An 18,966-nucleotide genomic window follows, 5' to 3' on the forward strand; every position below is an offset into this window, starting at 1 on the left:
GAGATCAGATGGTATGAACGAGAAAGCATTTGCACTTCGCTCAACTGCTTCTACGAGAAGGAATTCCCGAGGCGGACGATCGTGGTGGATCGCGCCTCTTTAATTCCATCGTTTGGTTACACTTTCAGCCTCGTCTGTCACACACCATTGCAGTAGATTGCACCGCAATTTGTGTGCATTCCTATCTCCCTCTCTTATTCCTTCCCCACTCTTTTTCTTTCTCTTTTTTTCTCTCTTTCTCGGCGACTCGACGGAAGGGCGCGTCGTACGAAAACTGCCCCGCTCTCAGCGAGGAACAAACATGTGTGAAGAGCAGATGCGGGGGTTTTCCTAGTGGCGAACAGTGAGGGGTGAGAAAAGAGTAGAGAAAAAGAGAGAGGAAAAGAGAAACAGAGAGAGAGAGAGAGAGAGAGAGAGAGAGAGAGAGAGAGAAAGGCGGGGTGCTCGCAAAGTGGGGGAAACTGGACTGCAACGAAGAAGGAATGAGGGAGGATGGCGGAACACAGCGGAACAGCGGCTGGAGTAATGTGCAGAATAGTGGGGTAGATCCTATCACTGCGCGCGAACAGCTTGCCTCGAATGCGCGTTTCGCCAGTTCCGACAAGGCACAGCTCGTCCTGAGACAGGATTTCGCACCTGACACCTGAGGTACCTTCTGGAAACACCAGACTTCGGAATTAGACAAGTAATGGATAAACGAGACAAATCGTCGCAGGACGAGTAGTTGCACACTCGGAGGTCGCGCACCTTGAGCTCTTGTATTCGAAGCACTATTGCGATCGATTGCAGTGGACTGAACAACGTCTGGCCCGTCAGATCAAATCAATCCGATGTTTCGGTAGCGAGAAAGGATATATCGGATCATTCTTTTAAGAAGCTATTCTCACCCGCTGCACCGGATACCACAAGGTGGAGATACGAGCGTCTAGATCCGCGGCCGTAACAAGAAGCAAGGAAAATCATATATCACTCTTTCTCACCCTTTCTTCTTTCTCTTTCTTTTATGTAGGAATCGACGCAGATGCCACGAATGCCCGACGTCGTCGTTCTCATCCCGTCCGCGGGAATCTGCGTCCCGTTCAAATTCATTGCCATGAGGTGGGCGAGGATGAAGGTGGAAATCTCGTAACAGATTTGTCGCGACAGAATGGGAAGGGGTAGAACGTGCGAAACGCGGTGGGGATCGGCAGGACCGAATTGAGACAGTTCGGATCCTAGCTCGAGATGAAGAGGCTTTATCTCGACGGAGAGTCTGATGTCGGAGAGACTCGTGAGGATTTTCTGGAATTTATAAAAGTAACACAATCTTTACCGGATCTGACCAGATCTTAAATAAACGGCAGTATTTACAATCTCATTGTGAGTCGGAAATCTTTAATTAAGAAGTAGATCTCCACTTAAGGAAGTCTTAAATGAGAGAGTTTCTTCACTGAAAGATTAACAACTTCTTTGTCTAACCAACAAGGGCTGAAACTCCTCACGATGTCTTCTAAACTAGGAGACAGCAGTTACGCGTTCCGTGAAGTTACCGGCGACGTATCGGAGGGGGTAATCCGCCCCTGGGGGTGAAAACGTCGAGAACGACGGCGTTAGTGTTGGAACGAGCTCGCGCAGAAGCCGCTCGATAAAGGCCGTTCTCACCCTCTAACTCCCGTTCTTTCCCTCCCGTCCCTCGACCCTGTCCTACAAACGAGAAATCTAGTGTAGTAGAACTCGCACAACGGGCTACTGGGCTACGCTTGCGTCGTGGCCGAACATCGATGTGTATACTTGTATAGAGTACGACGCAATCCTGAATGAGCTCGCATATCCTATCGAAACGCATTCTTCCTGCTGCTAGTAGTGTATCTTGAAAAAGCGAGGAGGTGGCGTTGAAAGCGAGAAATATTTCAAGCATTTCCATTAAATAAGATAATATAATTTCTCCTTTTATAATTTCCTCATATTTATATAATTGCAATTACAATAATAACGTTTTCATCCATAATAACGTATTCTCTTATTTGATATATAAACCAATATTTGTTTCCTTTTACCTGATATTTATTCGATATTTATCCTATGTTTGCTAATGATGATAAAATGCAATATTCACTTGTTCCAACATAATTCCGAAGAGAATGTTGGAAATCACGACAATGAGACCATGTTGCACACGAAAAAGCCAATGGGTCTCAATTTTGCGTTGAAATTGATGTGCGCGTGTGATATCATTCTGATAACTATCTCGATACCCGCGGGTGAATTAATGTCAACAGGGATCGATTGGTCCAGCGTCCGGTTATAGCCCGCTATCAGTTGCCGTATATATTCATTCGCCGTATATTCGTAGTAAATATATTTACATCCCGGGACGTAAATACATCTCCGTCTTCATTACGCGTTATATCGATGTCGAGACCGCCACCACGGGGCGTAACGTAATAATAACGATGTATAATTTGCTGTACACGCTAATTTCACCTCGTTAATGCGTCAATGTGAAACATTATACTTGACGGCTCGAACGGGGAAAGGCATCATGTTAGCATGATTTAAAAGAGGAACAGAAGAAATATTCATCTCGTCGTCATCGTCATTTCACTCATCGTTATTGTAGACATAAATATCCACTTCGTTAAAATAGATGCAGCTTGATGTGGATTTTCGAAATTCATTTTAAACTCGGCGTAAAATCTATCCAATCCGCATACAGAAATACAAAAATAGGTCGATCTCATAAAGCGAATATTTTAAGAAATCTAAAATATTTTTCTTATACTGCTGTAAAAAATAATTTATCATATTCTCGCGTTTTATTCTCGAGATTCTCAAGACTGATATTTTTGAAATAATTTTAGAATAGGAGGAGAATGCAAAACAATTCTCTTTAAGCCTGATTATTTTTATCCCGAATGAATTTCGCATATAATAATTTGCTGCGTTCGGTGATCGATCTAATAATACATTACGTGTATATACATGCACATTGTAGTACGTCACCTTGTGTGTTCGAGCAATTACGTCGATACATTTCAAAATTATAACTGCTATTTATTACAAAAAATTGCTATATAGAAAAAATATAAACATAGAATATTTTATTTACAGTAAGAATATATAACTCTGCTTCATACATATAAATATAATACTTAATAACATCCGTAACAAATAATAATCTATCTATTTACTCTTTGATACCTTCATTTTATACATTGAAATTCATTTTTATCTTTCATAAATAATACAATGTATTTCCGACGTAAAGACATAATAAATATATCTGTCGATGTCAATAATACAAAAATGGAAATAATCGTACCGTTGTGACATCATCGCTTTTGCTCAGAATATAAAAGTGTCCATCGTCAGCTATTGATGTTTCAATTTTTCCTCGATGGCGGATGCGCTTTTTTCAGCGGGAACATTGCAGATCAACATCAAGCCGAGAAGTACCAAGGAAGTTCCGCACCACCAGGTCAATGAAGTGGATTCATCAAATACGATGTAGCCTACGAACGCCTTCGAGAAGGATATTTATAAAATTAGCATTTCATAATATGATCAAGATTTTTAATATTTTTACAATTAAATTATGAAAATTCACAATTAAACTGTGCTTGAAAAAATATTTCACGAGTATAAATGAAAAAAAAAAGTGTAAAAAACGTGGCAGATGTAAATTATAAAAAACATTGAAAATGTTATATACGTATGTTTTTCACTAATTTTGGCCAAATTTTTTTTATTATTACTATTGCACCGAATTATAGATTCATCATGCAAAAAGAAAGTCTTCTATTGTTTTCGCACTTAAAAATTACCTATAAATAAATATAAAATATTGGAACTCAATGTGATCAGCAAGCCACGTGTTTCATATAAGATAATATATAGGACAAACTATAGATATGGATATAACTTCATTTTTATTTCTTGAGGTTCACCAATTGATGACGTTCTTAAGTTTAAAAGTACAGCTATGTATATCCTCGCAAACCCAAACTTAATTTCATAAATACTTAATTTCATGCCGACGTAATCGATATATATACATATATATCGTTTTACTTATAGTTATCGCGCGAACGAATTAAATCAATTTTCACGGAGAATTACAAAAGAATTCTGTCGTGACGTGTAAAACGATTATATTTCTGATCATTTTTACTTAATAAACTAATGAGAAATCTTGCTAATATTTCACGTTTAGAAAAGGAAAGAATAGAAATATTCGCGAAATGATATATAAACGTCATTATTTCTATTATTCTATTAATAATTCTTGCGCAGTGCGTAATTTCCCAGTGTGTAATATACTATTATCGAGATTGCATTTCAATAGCGTGTATCATATCATACAATTCTCGTTCAATCGCCATGTACCTGTGCACATATAATTGCTATGACCGCATTGTACACACTCGTGGAATTGCGTCTAGTTTGCGAAACAACTTTCACTCTTTGCGAACCGACTCTCGGAAGTATATCAGACCACCGGCTATAGACAAATAATTGCTACCGACAAATGTCCTTCGGCAGATTATTTCCCTACTTCATTTTATTCCATTACCAATGTTAAAACTTTCTCGAAAATATATCTTGCCAGATATTTCACGGCGATCTCATTTCTTTCTGTGATAAATACGATGGATGATCGTCCTGTCGCGACCTTAATTTCATTGGTGATAGATTTTCCAATTTGAAGAAGATTTTTTCTTTACAAAAAGGCATGTTTTAGTAACTTTCTAATTTTCAATTTCAGTATTTTTATAAATCACGAAAATTAAAATTTCGTTGAAATAGAATTCTATTAAAATTTAAGAATATTATTATTATATCATTGATTTATGGTTTTCTAAATAAAAATTATTGTATCTCTTTCAATGACAAGTTTTTAAATTTAAAGTCGAATTTTTTTTTTTTGATGCAAAGTTAGCTAAAATTATAAAGAAAAAAGTTATATCAATGATATAATTTTTTTCTTTTTTCTTTACAATTTCATTATGTGTCATTATAATGATTGCGAATTAAAATTGGGATAAAATTCTTTGAAACTTCAATTGAGTAATTACTAACTATATTAATCATGACATTTGTGTGAAGGCTCCTAAAGTTTAATTTTCAAAAAGTTTTTTTTCTTTACTTATTACTTCAAAATAATTACTGATGCCAGGGGATTTTCGTTAATCAAGTTTAAGTTCATTGAAGAATTTAACCTGAGATTAAAATCTCACGAGAGTGAGATCGCGTTAAACCGTGTTATCTAAAAATATTATTTACGAGATTAATTATAAGATTTAACAACTCACCGAACAAATATAGTTTGTGGCTGCACTGGCGATCGTTATCGGCAAAGAAGATCCGCTAGCATGAAGCGCTTTGACAAAAAACGTACATCCTATGGTGTTGCACACGATCATGAAGATGAGAAGTACTCCTTTTAGAAACAACGATGACTACCGCAAAAAGAAAGTAAACATGTGAACATTATATTTTATATCTTTATATTTTAACTTTTTATTATTAGTTTTAGTGTTAAACTTCTAAAGTTTGATCTATTTTTAATTTCTTATTGTTAACTCGTCATTTTCACTTATTTATCAATTTAGATGCATATATTTTTTTCTTGTTTCCTTTTCAAATATTGTTTAAATATTGTTCAAATATTGTCCAATTTGTAAATGCACACAAAGTTATTAAAATTATTATTAAAACACACACACACACACACACACACACACACACACAAAATAGTTAAAAGTTTTATGTATATAAAAATACATTTCTTATTATTATCAATACAAATAAATGAAAAAAGTGATATTTAATGAAAATGATCTTGCTACCTAGTGACACTTTTATGTGAATTTTACAATTTCCAGTTTAAACAAACATATTATATTTATATCAATTAAGATTTGTTTTGATGAAGAATGGCCTTCTTCGTTCGTTTGCGTTAAATATTTCTCGGTGAATTTTTTTTTAAATATTCTTATTATATAATACTTCGCATAGAAAAAATATTAGTATGCATTGCTATAAACACGTTGTACAAATTAAAAATCCTAAATCCTTTAACCAGGGTTGGTAAGTTAATTTTTTTTTAATTAAGTTAAGATAAAAGTTAATCAATAGTGACATTAATTGAATTAAAAATTAAGTTAATGAAAAAAGTAATTAAAAAGTTAAAAATTAAATTTGTTTTATTTCATGATTTCAAGTTAATTTTTCTTTTAACTAAATTAAAAAACTAAGGTAAAAAGTTAACTTTTTTTAACTAACAACGAGAGACACACATATGTATTTCATGAATTTTGATCATTTGCTTTTACGTGATTATTCTAGAATACCAAAAAATAATCCTTATAAAACAGTAAATTGCACTTCTTCATATTTTTCGAGAAAATCATGATTTTATCATCATGATCATGACGATCGCTTTCAAATTTTTTTATTCTTTGTTTAAATGAAATATTTAAAATTTATTTAAAATTAGAAAAATAAATCTCTGACGAACATGAATATATTATAATCCACGAATATATTATAAAGAATAGGGATCTGTATAACGCCAATTATCCAATCCCGATGTTAACCTTTAAATAACTAAATTAAAAGTTAAAAGTTACTGTAAAAGTTAAAATATAATTATGTAAAGTTAAAAAGTGAAGAGTTTAAAATGTAACTAAATGAAGTTAAAATTAATTCATTTTTTAACTTTTTAATTTAACTTTTAATTTTTTAACTTATCATTACCCAAAAAATCTTGCTCTTAACCATTAATTTTTTCTTCTAAAAACTAAATTTTGTAAATAAAAAAATCCGCAATCTAAAAAATCCACCAGAATTTTAATAAATCAGAGATTTTTTAAAAGTAGATTATGTTGAAAAATAAAACGAATTTTGAGATATTTATCACTTTGAGCGTCGAATTACGCTCAGTGCGATTGACTTGCAATAGATCCGAGTTCGCTCGCATACGCGATTTTTCACATTAAGGAGCTGAAAATGACTCCATCTGATAATTATGAGATCACCAGCGCCGTTCGGTTCATTGCCATTGGCAGAGGATTGGTGCTTCAGAAATTTAGCAATCCTTGTGATGAGACACAAAAGCAAATTTCAACATAGGACGTCAAAAATGGTCATAAAAACGTTTATATATATCCAGTGATATTATTATCGTGACTCGGAAAGATCTATACATAATACATATATTAGTGAATATATACGGAGGTATTACGATCGCCTTTATTTATTAGAACTATGCTGGAATTTGCGCCCCATCACAAGAATTGTTAAGTCTCTGAAGCACGAATCCTCTGCCAATGGCAATTGGCACTGGTAATCAAAAATCTCATAATCACCAGATGAAGTAGTCATTTTCGGCTCCTTAATGCGAAAAATTGTGTATGTGGGTGCAAGTGGGATCGAATCCACTGGATCTACAAATTGCGAATCAATCGTACTGAGAGATAAGCTACTCGACGCTCAAAGCGATAACTATCTCTAAAATTCGTTTTATTTTTCAACATAGGCCACAGTCAACGCGATGCTGCAAACGCTTTGAAGCGTTTTTTAACTGGTCAGTTTATAAAATTTTTTCTTCTAATTGGTCCATCAAATGCTTCAAAGCATTTGTGAGACTTTGACCATAGCCATAGTCTCTTCCTAAAAAGTCACTGATTTATCAAACTGCCCACATAGATTGCGGATTTTTATTTACAAAATTTAGCCAACTAAAAAAAAAAGAATTTCCACTAATTTGCAACACAGGAATACAATAAATTTTATATATTTTTTTAATAATATATTTGACGCTTAATGCAACATATTACATTTTCTGGCTTTAGTTTATGAAAAATATTCTGATTATGTCTTCAATCGTTAGGACTGTTAAGATCGATTACATAATCAAAACTATTCACCAATTCTTTTTCAATTGATATCATAGCTAAATTGCAAGACCGCGTCTGTGTCATTGTATTTTCCAGATAATTTTTTATTATTTTTAATTTTTAAAAAGATGCCCCTGCAAAGTTGCCACAGACAGTTGGTACAGTTAATAAGATCTGTAACGCTCTATTCCTAAATTTGAAAAGATTTCCAGAAAACCACTTTTAGCTAATTCATTTAAAATATCAAAAGAGCTTTATATTTATAATAGTAACGCTGCCTATTAAAATTTTGCAATCTCTCCAAATTTTGCGCTCTACGTTGGAACGTACCTACTCAGCGTCTCCGGATCTTTCTCAAAAAAAAAAAAAAGAAAAGGAAAATAAAAAGAAGACACTCATAAAATTACATATTTCGCCCTGTTCACCGACGATTCGAATCGGCCGCCAACTCACCAATGACGATGCATCAGCGCCACCGGCGAGCTTGCCGAGAAGACTACCACTGGTCGCAAAAATGCCAGCAATAACCGCGAGATGCGCTCCACTGCCGGCGCCACCACCGCGTTCTTCCATATCGGTAAACAATGCACGTGGATGTCCGGAATGTCCGGATTCCGGATGTTGACAACGTCACGTCGACGAGATTAGACAAAGTTGATCAAGCTCGGCGGGAGGCGACGTCCAAGGTCGTCGTTCGCAGCATGGCGTGGCACTGCGAATGGAGAACCGGTGGTAAACGGTACCGTGCCGTCGCCGCCGTCGCCGTCGCGAATGATAAGATTCGTTCTTATCTGCTCGCGACCGCGATCAAGATCACTTTTCTATGCAACGATGAGGCAAATATCGAGTGCGATCGTACGATGTCACGACCAGGAATGACGGTAAATTCGCGGATGAGTCATCTGAGCACGCGCATGATCGATGATGAGGGCGCACGACTTCAAGACTTCAAACGTACGAATCGATCTTAATTTATAGAAAATGAAAAAAAGATTTGTATTTTATTTTTATTAACACACACCTCGATTTGGAATACATAGATTTCATTGCGAAACTTGAATCGCGAAACAATTATGTAATTAATGCACGTCTCTCAGTCGGCATTGTCATTCTTAACATTCCGACGTAATGCACATTAAAGATGTCCTTCACGGATTGATGTAAAAATGTGTGTTTAATACCCGTTTCTATCAGTGTAATTTAATTTTTATTTCAATCTAACTACACTGAGAGAAATGTTTGATACTATTACTATCTATTTGATATGTGTTGATATATATGACTAATTAATTAAAATTCTTACTTTTTCATGTTATACTAATCAAGTTTATGGTACTAATTAAAATTACGTAATGAAAATTTAATGAAGAATTAAATGTTTTTAATACGATTTAAATCCCATTTGATTCATTGTGCCACATTAGGCATTCGAGATTGTATGAATTAAAATTATCTGACTAGTCGAATTTTTAATTTCTAATATAATCTCCATTTCTACTCTAATATAAATCAACTTTAATCTCGATTTAATTTGTTAATATTTTTTTACCTATCTTCTTCTGTTTCTAAAAATCAGAAAAAGATAAAGAGTAGATTAATTCGAGATTCAAGTTAATCTACATTTGTCGAAATGATAATTCATAATCCGTAATCTCGAATGCCGAATGCGTAATCAGTAATGTAATCCGGGCTCAAAGTACGACACCTAAGAATTTAAGTCAATTTGAAAATCAGCGGAGCGCGGCAGACTCACGCTTCGTCGATCAGTTCGTCCGGACCGAGAATTCCAAACGATGTGAGAGCATCGAGAGGACTCCCCGCTTATCGACCAGCTGGCGCATAACGCAAAACGGTTACGCAATAACGTTATTCCACGGGCGAGGTGGAAGTGGCGCAGCCGTGATTGCCGTGAGTATTGAGCCGATCGGCACCACAGCGCGCGTTAGTGTTCGCCGATCGCCGGCGACTGGCGAGCATGCGCCAAGCGCCTTCATCTCGTTCGTTCGTTGACGATTCGAGCGAGCTGAAGCGAGCCGCGACTACTACGAGTCCGGCGAGACCAGTCGCTCGTGGTCGCTCGATCCTCCTCGGGTGAAGGGTGGCGAAGGGCAGCGCGTGGCGAGGCCAGGCGAGACTAGCCGAGGACCGAAACAGGTGAGGCGAGGCGTGCGCGGGCGCGATCTCTCGCAGGTAGTTTAAAAATGGCGACCGACAGGTAGACGTTTCCGCGGCTGCACGCGCTGGCAGGCACGGGGGAACGCGTTATGCGCGCGAGGCAAGCGTATTTTCTGACCACCGGCCACACAGTGATCACAGTATCTTATCCCGCGAGACCGGAGACGACGTTAACGCGCACGCTCGCTCGCGGATTATGTCGTAGATTACAGTATTACATCGCGGTAGGCGCGAAGCGCGACGTGAATGAATCGCCCCGCCGTCACCACTGTGCGTCCGAGTTCGAGTCCGAGTCCTCGGTCCGACCGCCTCGTCCTCGTCGTCGTCGTCGCTCGTTACATTGCGCTGCAGCGATCGAATCGAGATCGCCAAGGAAATAAGGGAGAGAAGGAATTAGGAAAGCGGATCATACGCACCGCAACCACCGCAACTACCGCGTGTCGAGCCACGCGTTTAACGTAAGTAAAAAGAGAGATTTAAATATATAAGGAATAAGAGAGAACTGCGCTCTATACTGGTCTCTCGATTTTCGGCGCATCGCTCGATTGCGCTGATCCTCGTGTCTGTCCCCCGCGACAATTAAAACACCTCTCCCTTCCCCTTTCTACCCGGAGCCTTTCTCACGTTCCCGTGAGATCCTGCGCGATACGCCGATACGCGCCGCGCGTCCTGGCCTTGATCACGCAAACGGCTTCGGTTGCCCTCCGAAACACTCCGAAAGCCGAGCGAATGTAATTGGCAGGAAGTCAAGTCCATCCTGCCTCGACGACGTGCTCCACCGTGTTTCCGATCACCTCCGTACGTGAACGCGGTGACACGAGGAGGAAGGTACGAAATGAATTCCGGCGAGACGGAATATTGTTTTGCCGACTACCTTTCAACGGTGATTGTGCGCGAAATAACGTGCAACCAGGCGCCAGGCTCGATCTACGATCACCAAGTATCCTTCTATACGTCTCTTACGCACCTTTCGTCTCGTTAGATTGACTTAGAAATCATGCAATTGATTCGAATTGGAGAATCAAGTGCTCCTCTATCTTAATAGTTTTCTAAAAAAAAAAAATACATCGTTTTAATCTCTATATCCATAAACAACTTCGACATTTATTTCTTCCCGTTTGATTGTAGCGACTTTCTTTTGAAGAAGGACAAGCGTGATGTTTATGTCTGTTTTTAACAATGTAATTTAATCTCAGTGTAATTAACTCTTTATCTTTTTCTCTCTAGTTTTAAGAATTAGAAAAAGATGAAGAATAAGTTGAAACAAGATTAAAGTAATCTATATAGAAACTGACATTATCGAGACTTATGTGCAGCTAGGCTTCCGGTTTTTTTATAAACTGTTTCTGAGATGTAAAACTTTGTATACCGAGATTATAGAATGTTTAAATATGTACATTCTTGATCTAATGACGTAATGTATTATCTGAGATTAAGAACAGAATTTATTGCGGATGTGTCACAGATACATATAGTCTATATATACTTAACAAAGATTTTCATTATATTATCAAAGCGAATATATATAGAAACATTTCAATAACTTATTTTTAAAATATTACATTGTTATTCTATGTCTAAAGATATCTCTTTATATACAAAATTCTCAAAGTAAATTATCAATCTTTTTCTTAGGAAATATTTTTAGAAATACAGTCAAAAGTTTTAAAGGGACAGTTTTAAATTAAATCATTGCTCATTACTATTTATAAAAAACTTTTTTTTAGCAGCATTGTTGGCATGAACATTTGTGCAAATATTTACTTAAATACTTGATGAAGTTTGAGAGAACATCTTCAATAAAATATGCCATCATTCCCTCTAGATATAATTCAAGGATCAATTAAGCTACGTTATTGAAATGTGTTATTGAAATAAGTGAAAATCAGAATGACATTCAGTGTTTTTAATAAAAAATTTTTAATTATCTGAGACCTTGGCTTTGTAGGAGTAAAAATAAAACTGAAATTGCATTATTTTTTCAATTTTATGATTATCTTCTCAAATATGTTAATAATATATTAATTAAACAAAAACTTTAATGTATGCTACAGTTGATAAAGTCAAATGTGACAAGCATTTATGACACGTACGTTTATTCTGGAACAAATTATTTTATTCTCTTGATACATTTGTATAAAAAAGCATTATGTATATGTATATATAAAATACTAACTGTTATATTAACATTTCGTGATGTTTTCTTGTTTCTCTTTTGCATGAACAGATAAATATATCTGCAAAAATTACAAGCATATAACAATGGAACACTCCGAGTTAGTGGCAGAGATGGTACACGTTGAAAGACTAACCACGCAAGAACGGTTACACTTGGCACGTCATCGTAGACTTCAACAATTAAAAGTATGGAGGCAACGTGAGAAGGAATGGCTGCGACACCAAACTAGGCATACGAGTAATAAACGTCATATATACTTTAGCGATAGTGTTATGTTGTTAGAAGCTGCAGCGAGGAATGACATTGATGAAGGTAAGAAATTTTGTATACATATTGTTTGGAACGTATACATCTATATGTTGGAGACTTACCACATTGTCAACATTTATCTCTTTCTAGTAAGAAGACTTTTGAAGAAGGGTGTGAATCCTGACTCAACGAACGAAGATGGTTTGACAGCACTGCATCAATGTTGCATAGATGATAATGAGGAAATGATGAAGCTACTCATTGAATTTGGTGCTAACGTGAATGCGGAAGATAGTGAGAAATGGACACCGTTACACGCTGCTGCTACGTGTGGTCACTTGCATTTAGTCAAATACCTCATTGCCAGAGGTGCGAATTTATTAGCAGTTAATGCAGATGGCAATATGCCATACGACATTTGTGAAGATGAGAAAACGTTGGATTGTATCGAAGGTAATAGATTATTAAATTAATATTTTGTTAATGATTTTGTAATGTCTCGCCAGATGGCGAAAATTAAGATACCTTCTGCTTTCATACTCTTATTCTTTTTACTAATTTTGCTCAAAACAGTTTAATCTTTAAAATTCTTATTCTTTTTAATCTACAAAACAATATTACTTTTGATTTTAATTTTTCCTACCAAATTAAATCTCTTCATTTCACGAGAAATATATAGAATGAGGACTGGGATTGAACTCGAAATTCGCAGATTATTAATCATTCGTACTGACATCAAATCAATGCGTTATCCCTAGTATTTTGTTGATTGAACAAGACATACAGTACAAATAATAATATGATGTATTTACATAAATTATTTTTAACGCAGGAGAGATGGCAAGGCGAGGAGTCACTCAAGAATTAATAGATGAAACGAGAGCTTCAACCGAGGTTCAAATGTTACGCGATTTACAAAAGATTGCTTCTTTAGGAGGCGACCTTGAATACAAAGATCATCAAGGTGCCACGCCTGTATGTATACGTCTTTATATAGATCTGTTAATTTGAAAAAAGGCAAATTAATAAATTATATATTATTATACCGATATTTTTATTACAGCTTCATATAGCAGCGGCAAATGGGTACTTAAGAGTCGTAGAATTTCTTCTTGATCAGCATGTATCAACAGATGTGGAGGACAACGATAAGTGGCAGCCAGTTCATGCAGCTGCATGTTGGGGACATGTAAGTTTAAATCTTTCTATTTATGTAACTATATAAATAATGAGATTGTTATAAATATAAGATTGAAATAGTAAATCTATTTTCCCAAATCTTTTTTATGCAACGGTTATAATTTTTTGAACGTTTTGACATTTAAATGTCATCTTATATGCAATTTTTTGTTACAGTTGGAAGTACTTGAATTATTGGTGCAAAATGGAGCAGATTTAAATGCAAAGAATAAGCACGACGAAACTCCCGCGGGTAAGACCTATCTTATCTATTTCGATTATTGCTTAATTTCTCTGTATTTTAATATTTTAATGCGTTACAGATATATGTGAAGATCCGGAAATTAGAGAGAGAATAGTAGAATTGAAAACAGAACAAGAGAGTAAACGACTTCGTGAAGCACAAGGACGTAGGGTACGCAGATCACAAAGTATTAACACACGAACACAAAGCGTACGTCGGACATCTATTCGAGACAAAGTCCTTACTACGAAAAAGGATGCCCAGGAAGAAGCTCGTTTGAGGTTACAAGCACAACAGGTACAAAAATTTGGAAAAGTGTATCTTACATATTTTCCCTAAGAAATATATAAGATCTACTCTTTTAAGATGAAAGGAATATTAATTTATGCAGGATATTTTTTCTAGACGTATGTTAGCACTCCTACAACTAATATACCGCCGTTGGAGAACAGTACACAGGAAGTAGGGGACCACGAGACTGATTCCAGCGCGCTAACTTCAGCAGTGCGCAAAAGTCCCGAAGGAAAAGACAACGAGTCTTTTCTTCACGAAGATGTTGATAAAGATTCAGGTACATTCCAAATGTATTCTTGCTTGCATTGGTTGTGGTTCGGTAGACTATTGTGGTAAATGGTAGCTTTGTGCGAAGAGACTTCCAAAAATATGTACCTCGATCATGTGATTCAAGAATTGCACATTATACTTGTACGCATTATACGTGTACATCATACTCATTTATTAATCATAGTGCCAAAAACATAGGAAAATTTACGCGAGCATGAAACTTGAAGATTTTATATAAATTCTATACATATGTGCCATATCACTCACTAAAAATAATAGAAAATTATTGCGGCGAAAGAAGAGAAGATAATTGACATTATTATATAAAATGATTATATAATCATACTGAGAGTATGCGGATAGTTTCTTGTTAAGTCTGACAAAAGCACTTCTTTATATATTTATATAATAAATAAAATTTTATATATATATAATATATACATTAATAGAAAGTAATATGGAATAATCCTAATGGATCAAATATATATAAATTATATACTACGTAATCTGCTAATTGCAAAATCCCATAAATGTATTTTGTCAAATTCATTGTGTTAGCTGTCGATTATTTACCAGCTTTTTCTTTTTTTTCACTACTGCGTGTTCCTGAATAATTGCGAGGTTAGTTTTCTACGTCACTTTTCTATTTCTTTAATTATTATGATCTATACAATGCATTTAATTATGTTATCTTTTTCGTTTCATACATATCACACTATGTCAAAAGTTATTTGCTCACGGTGTACGTAAAATGTATATCTATGTGTGCTGCATACACGATACATTTTTTTCTCTGGAAGTTGTTCTCATGTTAAAACGCACACATACATGTACACATTTCGCTTTACATTCATATCGAATCTCTTTGGCGCAGGCCTAAGTATGTACTGGCTTCCTTAGCGTATCTTTGTGGACCGTTTTAGCAAAGCTTAGCGGCCACTGAACGCAAGAATAATAATCAAACGGATTGTGGTATAATATTTATTATAGGTATGTCGAATTGTTTCTGTAATTTTTTACATAAACTGGAGCCTAATCGATTTAGATAACCGTATATATTATGCTAGTAGGACGCACAATAAGTAGTAGAATCGACAGATACTTATATTATTCTACATTCTTTATACATATTGTACCATGCGCAGGTTTCTTCTAGAATGAAAATATAGAACGATTCTTGATTATCAGTTCTCATGATCATAAAAGCTATATAGAGAGATTACACAAAACATGAAAAAGATATTAATATGATGTAATTAAGAATCGCCCTATATATTTAGATGACTTTTTGGTAAATATTTTACCAAATACGGAGTCGAATAATACGCCCGTAATATAATATGGGCGGATTTTGAGCCTAAAGCATGATCTAAGATTGATCTAAGATTGATCGCAGCTCTACGAATTTTATGTATACCTGTCGTCAAGTTTTACACAATTCGTATTAAAAATTGATAATGAATTCTCTACTAATCGATAAATACTTTGCATCTATTGTATTATGTGGCGGAGTAAGTAATGAGGGATCACAACACACTCCTCTTATTATTGAAGTAGTCAATTCGAAAAGTATATAAAAAGAAAAACATATCAGATATAACAAAGACAAGCCATTGGTGGACATATTACCAACGGATCTTTATGCTTACGTTTTTCTAGACGATAACAATCGATAACAATGCTCTAGATGAAACATAAAAATATCATACCGTATTTCATTCACTAGTATTTACAATCGATAACAAGTATAGTTAGATCAGTCATTCGTAGATCCAAATGTTGAAAAGAAATTCATTGTAGTAAAATGCGAAGACGTACAGATATATCATAATTGTTAAACACTGCTCTTGTTCTTTGTAACAGCCGTGTTTGTCATATTCTTCCTCTTTCTCTGTCTTTATCTCTTTCTCTTTCGTATTCATTGATTTTGCTTGCGTAAGACGCAACCATTGAATCGTTTAGTAACAATACTGTATACGTACACACAGATGTGCATATGATGATCCTTCTTGGTGCAATGTTTCCGAAACGCTTGTTGCTGAAAGCATGTTAGGCTTAGCGCATGAAACTCATAGTTGACACCCTTGGTTTTTCTCCTCCCCCCTTTTTTTTTTAATTGTAATCAGTGCGCATAGGGATAGAAAATGGGGTTGAGGTGGAGGGGCGAAAAAATGGCGATCGCGTCGATCGAAAAGTCGGCACGCTTGACGAGGAAGTAGCACATTGGATTTACGTGTTTGCCTGACAGCAGTGACAGGATCTGACCCACTGGTCGGCAGCCAGCAGCAGTCGCCGATTTACTCTACGGACGCTGACACCAATGGCAAGATCAACATACACGTATCCGTTGTTTTCGTGAAATCCTTGTCGGATCTGAAGAAGAAACGGGCACAAAATCGGCATATATCTGGCGGCTCCGTAGACGCGAACGGGAACGGCATCCCGATGCCGGTCTCATCCATCTCCAATTCCGATCTCAGCACTGATGATTACACCCAGCGCTTCACTGGGAACACCAGTGAGATCGTGAGCGATAATCACTCGGAGAAGAGCTGCTGCACTGTCATGTAACGCGCTAATTATGTAATTTCGTTTTCCTTGTCCTTGCCCACTGTTGTCTACGATGTCATCGGAACTCACTGAAATCTTTCACACACGAACATATTCCCGCGATTATCTTCCAGTATTTTTTTGAAGACTCAACGCTGCGTTCTTGTACATAATTGTTCGAGTTGCGCGTTTAAATCCGAGCCCGAGGGTCGTGATATTTTTTATTTAGATATATATATTTTCGTAGAACATATAGTTCGTAGAACATTATGTACATCACAAATAATATCCGCGGGAAAGCGTACTGACAGCGTTAAAATCAAAACACAACTGTCGGTTTTGATGTCGCGCGATCACGTGTACTTAATCGCGACGAAACGTTTTTCTACGATTGTTACGAATTGAATCACAGCGCTTGAACAAGCTCGGTATCAAGAACACCTTGTTACGATGACTAGAACGTGTACTTACATTGTAGAAATATAATTGCATTTTCAAATTATTTACAATTATCCAGCGCCTAAAGCGTTCAAGTATTGTACAGACTTTTACTTTATTTATTGTTATATTAAAGAAAATGTATAGACTATACTAGAAAGATAAGAGATGAGTGTCACAATTCGTAGATATTACCACATAGATTCGAATTTTTCTAGTATCTTCGCAGACAGGTATAAGACTATCAAACATCTTCCAATATTTTTTATGAGACTCTAGGCTGTAAGGATTGAGTAGAAACTGTTTTTTATATCGATTTAAATATTATTTGTAAATTTTGATATGTAATATTTATCTGTCTATTACAACTTTAGATCCTTCACTTGAATTCCTTGTTCCATACATAGCAATCGCTGTATATTGCTGAGATTTACAATTTTGCATCTGTGTTGCGTCTTTGGCAACGCGTAAGACGTTCGATTTTAATTCGATAATGCGTGTTGGAAATATTCAAGATACAAATATGTAAACTTTACTTCTTTTTTTTTTTTAATAAAGTTTATGCATCCCCGTGTGACGAGAGAGAAATTTAGTAAATCAAAACACTAAAAAATTTTATTCGAAATCACGCATATGTACGGGACCGTATGTGAAACAATAATCTCCTGTCGAACGGTCGTACTTTTTGTACACTTTTATGTTAAACCGCATCCAAATTAGAAATATAAAAAGGATCTTTGAAGGAAGTAAATAGTACAAATAAAAGCTCATACATTCCTTCCGTGATGCATAATAAACGTTGCCAAACTTTGTGCGGCTTCCGGCCTTACGATGACTGACTCGTTTCGCATTTTGTAATTGCGTTAATCATGAAATTAATTCTAATAATAATCGTCGTTGATTATTCCAATTAACAGTACGTGCGATTGTTCATGCATGATTTGATTGAGAATGTCTATGGCGAAAGTTGATTTCAATGGCTGTATTTGAAATGAATTTATGTGACGTCTATCACCTGTTTATATTGTATTGTAATATAGTAAAATTATATAAAAATAAAATTACTGTATACGTTATCTTTTATATTTTATACACTTAACATATCTTATATAATCCGCAAAAATAATTTATTAAATAATTTATTTTCATAAACTCAATTTGAAAATTCTAATGCTTTCCCAAGAGAAATTGCATACATATTAGATGTGTGAAAAAGTTCGTGGCGTTTTTCCCGTTAGATGGCATTAAAAAAACGCCACGAACTTTTTCTCATATCTAATATATCATATAAATATTGACTTCTTAGTATTTTGATTATGTGATTTAGAAAGCGCGAATTAGAAAGGCAACAAGCTGTTCAGTATAAAACTGATAAACCATTTGCGAGTTTATTTAATATTTATTTATTACGATTATTCGCACACACACAAATTTTACTGAAATCTATTTCTATCGCGCATACGACAATTTGTATTTATATTAAAGAGGAAATTTAAATATATATATAT

At 35.5% G+C, this 18,966-nt stretch overlaps 2 protein-coding genes across 6 annotated transcripts; one reads left to right on the forward strand and one right to left on the reverse strand.

The window, feature by feature from the left end:
* Positions 1–3,063: 3,063 nt before the first annotated feature.
* LOC108687820 (transmembrane protein 42) lies at positions 3,064–8,453 on the reverse strand. Its single transcript, XM_018193803.1, has 3 exons — positions 8,334–8,453; positions 5,292–5,438; positions 3,064–3,501 (listed from the first exon to the last, which is right to left on the reverse strand). Exons 1-3 carry the CDS (start codon positions 8,451–8,453, stop codon positions 3,352–3,354), a joined length of 417 nt encoding a protein of 138 aa, XP_018049292.1. The 3' UTR covers positions 3,064–3,351.
* An 11-nt stretch (positions 8,454–8,464) lies between these two features.
* On the forward strand, positions 8,465–17,221 carry LOC108687818 (protein phosphatase 1 regulatory subunit 16A). 5 transcript variants are annotated; one of them, XM_018193798.1, is made up of 9 exons: positions 8,465–8,834; positions 12,283–12,546; positions 12,634–12,936; positions 13,316–13,458; positions 13,547–13,672; positions 13,840–13,915; positions 13,986–14,203; positions 14,312–14,477; positions 16,719–17,221. In XM_018193798.1, the coding sequence occupies exons 1-9, from the start codon at positions 8,465–8,467 to the stop codon at positions 17,039–17,041; spliced, it is 1,989 nt and encodes a 662-aa protein (XP_018049287.1). In that variant the 3' UTR covers positions 17,042–17,221. The 5 variants fall into 5 exon arrangements, with proteins under 5 accessions (XP_018049287.1, XP_018049288.1, XP_018049289.1 ...); XM_018193799.1 differs by having other exon boundaries at positions 16,722–17,221; XM_018193800.1 differs by lacking the exon at positions 8,465–8,834 and adding an exon at positions 9,822–10,513.
* The last annotated feature ends 1,745 nt before the right edge of the window (positions 17,222–18,966 follow it).

This window comes from Atta colombica, unplaced genomic scaffold (assembly GCF_001594045.1).
Source record: "Atta colombica isolate Treedump-2 unplaced genomic scaffold, Acol1.0 scaffold216, whole genome shotgun sequence".
Classification (NCBI taxonomy): Eukaryota; Metazoa; Arthropoda; class Insecta; order Hymenoptera; family Formicidae; genus Atta; species Atta colombica.